Source organism: Pseudoliparis swirei, chromosome 14, assembly GCF_029220125.1.
Source record: "Pseudoliparis swirei isolate HS2019 ecotype Mariana Trench chromosome 14, NWPU_hadal_v1, whole genome shotgun sequence".
Taxonomy (NCBI): domain Eukaryota; kingdom Metazoa; phylum Chordata; class Actinopteri; order Perciformes; family Liparidae; genus Pseudoliparis; species Pseudoliparis swirei.
In genome coordinates this window covers 1047506-1057505 of record NC_079401.1, presented here as the reverse complement: position 1 = coordinate 1057505, position 10000 = coordinate 1047506, and the positions used below count along the sequence as shown (strand labels likewise).

At 50.4% G+C, this 10000-nt stretch overlaps 1 protein-coding gene across 3 annotated transcripts in view; it reads left to right on the top strand.

Annotated features, from left to right (window-relative positions):
• The window catches only part of agap1 (ArfGAP with GTPase domain, ankyrin repeat and PH domain 1), a 75737-nt gene that overhangs the window by 37950 nt on the left and 27787 nt on the right, over window positions 1–10000 (top strand). For all 3 annotated transcript variants that reach the window (XM_056431003.1, XM_056431000.1, XM_056431002.1), the window contains 3 exons: window positions 778–911; window positions 986–1141; window positions 2918–3004. In XM_056431003.1, coding sequence (XP_056286978.1) covers window positions 778–911; window positions 986–1141; window positions 2918–3004 — 377 coding nt within the window. The remainder of the gene's footprint in view (window positions 1–777; window positions 912–985; window positions 1142–2917; window positions 3005–10000) is intronic.

Sequence of the window (10000 nt, the reverse complement as noted above, 5' to 3'; positions counted from 1 at the left end):
ACACACTCTCTCTCCTCACACACACTCTCTCTCACACACTCTCTCTCACTCCACACACACACCTCTCTCACTCACACACACCTCTCTCTCTCCTCACACACCTCTCTCACACACACTCTCTCTCTCACTTACACACACTCTCTCTCACTCACTCACACACACCTCTCTCACACACTCCTCTCTCTCACACACACACTCTCTCACTCACACACACACTCTCTCTCTCACTCACACACACACACTCTCTCTCTCACTCACACACACACTCTCTCACTCACTCACACACACACTCTCTCACTCACACACACACTCACTCACACACACACTCTCTCACTCACTCACACACACACACTCTCTCTCTCACTCACACACACACTCTCTCACTCACACTCTCTCTCTCTCGCACACTCACGCGCGTGTCAGGGTGCAGACGCCTCGTTAGCTAACGAGACTCTTGATATTCATATTAATGTCTCTTGTCTCCGTTCCTCTCGGCCAATCACACGCCGCGTGACCCAGCGGTCGATATAATTACATATTGATCGTCTTCCGACTCGGTGTCTTCCGATCAACTGATCGATCGGCTCAGATCACCGGAGACGGGAGAAAACCTCAAATGGCGTCGCCCGCGTCAGATCCCTCTGACGGTCCCTGAACGCATCGCGTGAGCCGAGCGCCTTCCATCCGGAACGTTCCATCGGGACCGTCCGTTCTGACTGTCCGTTGATGTCCCCGTGTCCAGAGGACCTTTATTCTGAAGGCGTGTGTGTGTTGCAGTGGCCCAGAAGGTGGTGGCGAGCAGGAAGAAGCAGCAGCTCTCCATCGGGCCGTGCAAGTCGCTGCCCAACTCCCCGAGCCACTCGGCGGTCGCCGCGCCGCCGCCCGCCGCCGCCGCCGCCGCCGTCAGCCAGGTCAGAGGTCGCGCCGCGGGCTCCTCCGGGGGCGCCGCAGGGCCACGTCTAACCGTCTGCGTCTCCGCCCCCAGACCAGCAACGGCGGCGGCGGCCTGAGCGACTACTCGTCGTCCGTTCCGTCCACGCCGAGCACCAGTCAGAAGGAGCTGCGCATCGACGTGCCGCCGGGCGCCAACACGCCCACGCCCGTCAGGAAGCAGTCCAAGCGCCGCTCCAACCTCTTCACAGTAAGAGCCTTTCACAGGAAGTGGTCCTACCCCTTCACAGTAAGAGCCTTTCACAGGAAGCAGTCCAACCTCTTCACAGTAAGAGCCTTTCACAGGAAGCAGTCCAACCCCTTCACAGTAAGAGCCTTTCACAGGAAGTAGTCCAACCTCTTCACAGTAAGAGCCTTTCACAGGAAGCAGTCCTACCCCTTCACAGTAAGAGCCTTTCACAGGAAGTAGTCCAACCTCTTCACAGTAAGAGCCTTTCACAGGAAGAAGTCCAACCCCTTCACAGTAAGAGCCTTTCACAGGAAGTGGTCCTACCCCTTCACAGTAAGAGCCTTTCACAGGAAGTAGTCCAACCTCTTCACAGTAAGAGCCTTTCACAGGAAGTGGTCCTACCCCTTCACAGTAAGAGCCTTTACTCAGGAAGCAGTCCAACCCCTTCACAATAAGAGTCTTTATTCAGGAAGCAGTCCAACCCCTTCACAGTAAGAGCCTTTGACAGGAAGTAGTCCTACCCCTTCACAGTAAGAGCCTTTACTCAGGAAGCAGTGCAACCCCTTCACAATAAGAGTCTTTATTCAGGAAGCAGTCCAACCCCTTCACAGTAAGAGCCTTTCACAGGAAGTGGTCCTACCCCTTCACAGTAAGAGCCTTTCACAGGAAGTAGTCCAACCTCTTCACAGTAAGAGCCTTTCACAGGAAGTAGTCCTACCCCTTCACAGTAAGAGCCTTTCACAGGAAGTAGTCCAACCGCTTCACAGTAAGAGCCTTTCACAGGAAGTAGTCCTACCCCTTCACAGTAAGAGCCTTTATTCAGGAAGCAGTCCGACCCCTTCACAGTAAGAGCCTTTATTCAGGAAGCAGTCCGACCCCTTCACAGTAAGAGCCTTTACTCAGGAAGCTCCAACCCCTTCACAGTAAGAGCCTTTATTCAGGAAGCAGTCCAACCCCTTCACAGTAAGAGTCTTTATTCAGGAAGCAGTCCAACCCCTTCACAGTAAGAGTCTTTATTCAGGAAGCAGTCCGACCCCTTCACAATAAGAGTCTTTACTCAGGAAGCTCCAACCCCTTCACAGTAAGAGTCTTTATTCAGGAACCAGTCCGACCTCTTCACAATAAGAGTCTTTACTCAGGAAGCTCCAGCCCCTTCACAATAAGAGTCTTTATTCAGGAAGCAGTCCAACCCCTTCACAGTAAGAGCCTTTACTCAGGAAGCTCCAACCCCTTCACAATAAGAGTCTTTATTCAGGAAGCAGTCCCACCCCTTCACAGTAAGAGCCTTTATTCAGGAAGCAGTCCAACCCCTTCACAATAAGAGTCTTTGTTCAGGAAGCAGTCCAACCCCTTCACAATAAGAGTCTTTGTTCAGGAAGCAGTCCAACCCCTTCACAATAAGAGTCTTTGTTCAGGAAGCCGTCCAACCCCTTCACAATAAGAGTCTTTGTTCAGGAAGCCGTCCAACCCCTTCACAATAAGAGTCTTTGTTCAGGAAGCAGTCCAACCCCTTCACAATAAGAGTCTTTGTTCAGGAAGCCGTCCAACCCCTTCACAATAAGAGTCTTTGTTCAGGAAGCAGTCCAACCCCTTCACAATAAGAGTCTTTGTTCAGGAAGCCGTCCAACCCCTTCACAATAAGAGTCTTTGTTCAGGAAGCAGTCCTGTAGGTTGGACATGAACATGCTCGTGTGTCGTGATCCTGTGTTTCACAAAACGACCACAAAGAGACACCCAGTCCTCTCCTCGTTAAGCCCCGCCCCCTGCAGTAATACCGTGTTCTCATTGGCTCCCCAGTCCAGGAAGGCCAGCGAGCCGGACAAGAAAGGCCTGGAGGCTCGAGCCGACAGCATCGGCAGCGGGAGAGCCATCCCCATCAAACAGGTGAGCCACACACTGGGCAGCGAGCCGGGGCCCTGGGGGGGCCTCCAGACCCCCCCCCCTCAGAGAGGGGGTGTGTGTCTGTGGGTGTGTGTATGTGTGTGTGTGTGTCTGTGTGTGTGTCTGTGTGTGTGTGTGTGTGTCAGATAATTAGCAGCACTAATCACAGCCTCTTGTGTCGTCGCCTCGTTGGTAATCGGCTAATGAACAAATCACTTGACGGGGGGGGGGCTAGGAGAGAGGAGACAAGGAGCCACTCGTCTCCTTGTTTGTATTGGTCTAATGAGGCAGCGGGACACGGAGGAGGAAGTACACGGGATGGTACAAGTACACGTAGTACACGTAGTTCACGTAGTACACGTAGTTCACGTAGTACACGTAGTACACGTAGTTCACGTAGTACACGTAGTACACGTAGTTCACGTAGTACACGTAGTTCACGTAGTACACGTAGTACACGTAGTACACGTAGTACACGTAGTTCACGTAGTTCACGTAGTTCACGTAGTTCACGTAGTACACGTAGTTCACGTAGTTCACGTAGTACACGTAGTTCACGTAGTACACGTAGTACACGAGTCTAGCCGAGCTCTACGAGTCAGAGGAAACCGTGAAGTCTAAATATCTTTATCTTCTTCTTACTGGTTTTAATTTAAGATTCTGTTGATTTAAGTTTCTAAAAGCGTGTGTGTGTGTGTGTGTGTCTGTCTCTCTGTGTGTGTCTGTGTGTGTGTCTGTGTGTGTGTGTGTGTGTGTGTGTGTATTTAAGCCACTTGTCCGCCTCCTGATCTCATTACAGCGTCTCTCCACTGGAGGTGACGGCAGTTCAATTTCTCCTTTTGTTAAAGAGGAACGCCTCCATGAAGAGTCCAGCGCTCATTAAAACCACACAGACACACACAGACACACACAGACACACACACACACAGACACACACAGACACACACACACACACAGACACACACAGACACACACACAGACACACACACACACAGACACACACACAGACACACACACAGACACACACACACACACACACACACAGACACACACACACACAGACACACACACACACACACACACAGACAGACACACACACTCACACAGACACACACTCACACTCTCTCTCGTGTGAGTGTGTGTTGGGGCCCCGTCGACGGCGGTCTCAGTTTTTAACAAGTTGTTTTTCTGGTCTTGTGGCGACTTTGAGGTCAAATAAAATATAAACTAAGTTTAAAATGACGTGAACAGATGAAACGTCCTGAAGCGTCTTCTAACGCACTCGCCTTCCTTTATGTTGAAATACCTCCAATCAGAATTAAAAACTCTCTCTAGATCATCATTTATTTCTGACGGTGCGTTCAAAGACGCTCGGATTAAAGCACCTCCTCTCGCGTGGCGGCCATCTTTGAGGCTCCTCCGACATCTGCTGCGCTCTAATGAGCTGCTGGCCGTCTGGATCAGGTCCTCAGAGGCCTGGAGCCGCCGGGAGGAGGGCCAGGGTAGTCTCTAGAGTGGGTAGTCTCTAGAGTGGGTAGTCTCTAGAGTGGGTAGTCTCTAGAGTGGGTAGTATCTAGAGTGGGTAGTCTCTAGAGTGGGTAGTCTCTAGAGTGGGTAGTCTCTAGAGTGGGTAGTATCTAGAGTGGGTAGTCTCTAGAGTGGGTAGTCTCTAGAGTGGGTAGTCTCTAGAGTGGGTAGTATCTAGAGTGGGTAGTCTCTAGAGTGGGTAGTATCTAGAGTGGGTAGTATCTAGAGTGGGTAGTCTCTAGAGTGGGTAGTCTCTAGAGTGGGTAGTCTCTAGAGTGGGTAGTCTCTAGAGTGGGTAGTCTCTAGAGTGGGTAGTATCTAGAGTGGGTAGTCTCTAGAGTGGATAGTATCTAGAGTGGGTAGTATCTAGAGTGGGTAGTCTCTAGAGTGGGTAGTATCTAGAGTGGATAGTATCTAGAGTGGGTAGTCTCTAGAGTGGGTAGTATCTAGAGTGGGTAGTCTCTAGAGTGGATAGTATCTAGAGTGGGTAGTCTCTAGAGTGGGTAGTATCTAGAGTGGGTAGTCTCTAGAGTGGATAGTATCTAGAGTGGGTAGTCTCTAGAGTGGGTAGTCTCTAGAGTGGGTAGTATCTAGAGTGGGTAGTCTCTAGAGTGGGTAGTATCTAGAGTGGGTAGTCTCTAGAGTGGGTAGTCTCTAGAGTGGGTAGTATCTAGAGTGGGTAGTCTCTAGAGTGGGTAGTCTCTAGAGTGGGTAGTCTCTAGAGTGGGTAGTCTCTAGAGTGGGTAGTCTCTAGAGTGGGTAGTATCTAGAGTGGGTAGTCTCTAGAGTGGGTAGTCTCTAGAGTGGGTAGTCTCTAGAGTGGGTAGTCTCTAGAGTGGGTAGTATCTAGAGTGGGTAGTCTCTAGAGTGGGTAGTATCTAGAGTGGGTAGTATTTGGAGTGGGTAATATCTAGAGTGGGTAGTATCTAGAGTGGGTAGTATCTGGAGTGGGTAGTATCTAGAGTGGGTAGTATCTAGAGTGGGTAGTATTTGGAGTGGGTAGTATCTAGAGTGGGTAGTATTTGGAGTGGGTAGTATCTAGAGTGGGTAGTATTTGGAGTGGGTAGTATCTAGAGTGGGTAGTCTCTAGAGTGGGTAGTATTTGGAGTGGGTAGTCTCTAGAGTGGGTAGTATCTAGAGTGGGTAGTATTTGGAGTGGGTAGTCTCTAGAGTGGGTAGTATTTGGAGTGGGTAGTATCTAGAGTGGGTAGTCTCTAGAGTGGGTAGTATTTGGAGTGGGTAGTATCTAGAGTGGGTAGTATCTAGAGTGGGTAGTATTTGGAGTGGGTAGTATCTAGAGTGGGTAGTATTTGGAGTGGGTAGTCTCTAGAGTGGGTAGTATTTGGAGTGGGTAGTATCTAGAGTGGGTAGTATCTAGAGTGGGTAGTATCTAGAGTGGGTAGTATCTAGAGTGGGTAGTATTTGGAGTGGGTAGTATCTAGAGTGGGTAGTATTTGGAGTGGGTAGTCTCTAGAGTGGGTAGTATTTGGAGTGGGTAGTATCTAGAGTGGGTAGTATCTAGAGTGGGTAGTAATTGGAGTGGGGTAGTAATTGCCCTTCGGGGTGGGTTGGTTTTGCCCCCCCGTTGGATGGGGTGGTTCATCCCGTTGTTTGCCCCGTGGCTCATTAGTGGCGACTCCTGCTGGCGGCCGCCAGGCTGTAATTTCACGCTCTGCAATAAAAGATGTCTCATAATCTGCTTCATTTAGCAGCCAAAGAATTTAATGAAATTAACGGCGTCTCTAATTAAGACGGCGAGCGTTAATGAGCTGCTCGCCGCTAACGAGCCGCTCGCCGCTAACGAGCGACTCGAGTCGGCTCCACGGGAAACATCACCTCCTCAGAGGCCGCCGCTCGGGGCCGTTCTGGCCATGATGACATTTCTGTCATGCACACTAACCCCTGGAAATTAGATTTTATACTGGGCGGGTGAAGAGGAGGAGGGGGGGGGGGGTGAGGAAGAGGAGGAGGGTGAAGAGGAGGGGGGGGGGTCTCTTTTTGTTTGAGAAATAATAAAACAAGGAACACAGGCGTCAATCAGAGCAGTTTAGATGCTCATTACACGTCGGCACGGTGGTGTGTGTGTGTCTCTCTGTGTGTCTGTGTGTGTGTGTCTGTGTGTGTGTGTGTGTCTCTCTGTGTGTGTGTGTGTGTGTGTGTGTGTGTGTGTGTGTCTCTGTGTGTGTGTGTGTCTGTGTGTGTGTGTGTGTCTCTGTGTGTGTGTGTGTGTCTTTGTGTCTGTGTGTGTGTGTGTCTCTGTGTGTGTGTGTGTCTCTGTGTGTGTGTGTGTGTGTCTCTGTGTGTCTCTGTGTGTGTGTGTGTGTCTCTGTGTGTGTCTCTGTGTGTGTGTGTGTGTGTGTGTGTGTGTGTGTGTGTGTGTGTGTGTCCTCCTCTCTCTGATCCCTAACCAGTCCAGACTGCTGCAGCACGGTTTGGTTAATTGAGTTTATAATTAATTACCCAGAACCCTCGTCTGATAAATCAGCTCCTCTTCTTCTTCGGTGGTGTTTCATGTGACGTGGTCCCGCTCCGCCGGGGGCCTCGCCTCATCAACGGCGACCTTGTGGCGGAGGTCTACAGCGGCTCCTGAGTCGAGGGGGGTCCAGGAAATGAACCTCAACACAGAAGTATCAGGGGAAGAGGTCTGGAGGTCTGGATCCACACTCAGAGGGGGGGGGGGACCTCGAGGTTCACCGGGTCCCTCACCGAGACCCTCACCGGGTCCCTCACCAAGACCCTCACCAAGACCCTCACCGGGTCCCTCACCTCTACATCTCTACTACCTCTACATCTCTACTACCTCTACATCTCTACTACCTCTACATCTCTACTACTCTACATCTCTACTACCTCTACATCTCTACTACCTCTACATCTCTACTGCCTCTACATCTCTACATCTTTACTACCTCTACATCTCTACTACTCTACATCTCTACTACCTCTACATCTCTACTACCTCTACATCTCTACTACTCTACATCTTTACTACCTCTACATCTCTACTACCTCTACATCTCCACTACCTCTACATCTCTACTGCCTCTACATCTCTACTACCTCTACATCTTTACTGCCTCTACATCTCTACTACCTCTACATCTCTACTACTCTACATCTTTACTACCTCTACATCTCTACTACCTCTACATCTCTGCCTCTACATCTCTACTGCCTCTACATCTCTACATCCTCTACATCTCTACATCTCTACATCTCTACTGCCTCTACATCTCTACTGCCTCTACATCTCTGCTGCCTCTACATCTCTACTGCCTCTACATCTCTGCTGCCTCTACATCTCTACTGCCTCTACATCTCTACATCTTTACTACCTCTACATCTCTACTGCCTCTACATCTCTACTACCTCTACATCTCTACTACCTCTACATCTCTACTACTCTACATCTCTACATCTTTACTACCTCTACATCTCTACTACCTCTACATCTCTACTGCCTCTACATCTCTACTGCCTCTACATCTCTGCTGCCTCTACATCTCTACTACCTCTACATCTCTACTACCTCTACATCTCTGCTGCCTCTACATCTCTACTGCCTCTACATCTCTACATCTTTACTACCTCTACATCTCTACTGCCTCTACATCTTTACTGCCTCTACATCTCTGCTGCCTCTACATCTCTACTACCTCTACATCTCTGCTGCCTCTACATCTCTGCTGCCTCTACATCTCTACTACCTCTACATCTCTACTACCTCTACATCTCTGCTACCTCTACATCTCTGCTGCCTCTACATCTTTACTGCCTCTACATCTCTGCTGCCTCTACATCTCTACTACCTCTACATCTCTACATCTCTGCCTCTACATCTCTACTGCCTCTACATCTCTACTGCCTCTACATCTCTACTACCTCTACATCTCTACTGCCTCTACATCTCTACTGCCTCTACATCTCTACTGCCTCTACATCTCTACTGCCTCTACATCTCTACTGCCTCTACATCTCTACTGCCTCTACATCTCTACTGCCTCTACATCTCTACTGCCTCTACATCTCTACTGCCTCTACATCTCTACTGCCTCTACATCTCTACTGCCTCTACATCTCTACATCTACTACCTCTACATCTCTACTGCCTCTACATCTCTACTGCCACTACATCTCTACTGCCTCACATCTACTGCCTCTACATCTCTACTGCCTCTACATCTCTACTGCTCCACATCTCTACTGCCTCTACATCTCTACTGCCTCTACATCTCACTGCCTCTACATCTCTACTGCCTCTACATCTCTGCCTCTACATCTCTACTGCCTCTACATCTCTACTGCCTCTACATCTCTACTGCCTCTACATCTCTACTGCCTCTACATCTCTACTGCCTCTACATCTCTACTACCTCTACATCTCTACTGCCTCTACATCTCTACTGCCTCTACATCTCTACATCTCTACTACCTCTACATCTCTACATCTCTACTACCTCTCCTGTCTCCTATGTCTCCATGTCTCCCATGTCTCCTACGTCTCCTTGTCTCCATGTCTCCTATGTCTCCTAGTCTCCTATGTCTCCATGTCTCCTACGTCCCTTCACAATCCTTCGATATTCGATAGGTCAGTGGGCTACCTGAGGGATGTTGGACCGGGCGGTTCTGGGGGAACCGGACTGAACCAAACTAGAAACAATATGTCTTCCACTTCCAGGTCCAGACTGGTATTTGGGGACGAAGACGTCAGCAAATTAATTTGGTCGATCCATCGCGGTGACACGCGCTGGCTGCTGGGGGGCTAATTGAACGCCTCCTGATGGGTAATATCTTTCATTATTCACCTCCCGGCTTCAGGACACACGCCTCTGACTCTACCTGCAGGGGGGGGGGGGGGCATGACAGCTCACAAGGTCTCCACGTGGGAGAATAGATGTGGGGAGATAAATACTCCCTCAGATGTCTCGCTGCACGAGGTATGGCGGGCTAGTGCTTAGGAAAGGTCGCTAGCTGGAGGGGCGAGGAGATGAAGTCATTAGTTAGGCATCCCAAAACATCCACGGGCGACGCCCAGATTTACAGCTTTAAAAAAAGGTCCAAACAAAGAGTTGTGTTGGAGCGGCGGCGAGGAGGACGGCGAGGACGGCGTCCTCTACGGCGTGGAGAACTCATCAGGACCCGGACGCCATGACGCACCCCTCCGCCCGGTGAAGGATCGCGGAGGAGTGCTTAAGGAAAGGTCGCCGGCTCGGGGGAGGCGAGGACATGGAGTCATTCGTTAAGAAGACGCATCGGCAGCAACCGGAGGGTCTCTGATTAACGGGGGGGGGGGATCCGGACCCAAAGAAAGGACTAATCTACCCCGCAATCACTCCATCACCCCTATCCCCTCACACAATGGACTCTCCCCGGCCTCTCCAAGGGAGTGACAGCACATCGGGGGCGAGATATGGGGGGGGGGGGGGGGTCTGGAGGAGGCCGGAGACCTTTTGTTGTCCTGGTCCCCAGACA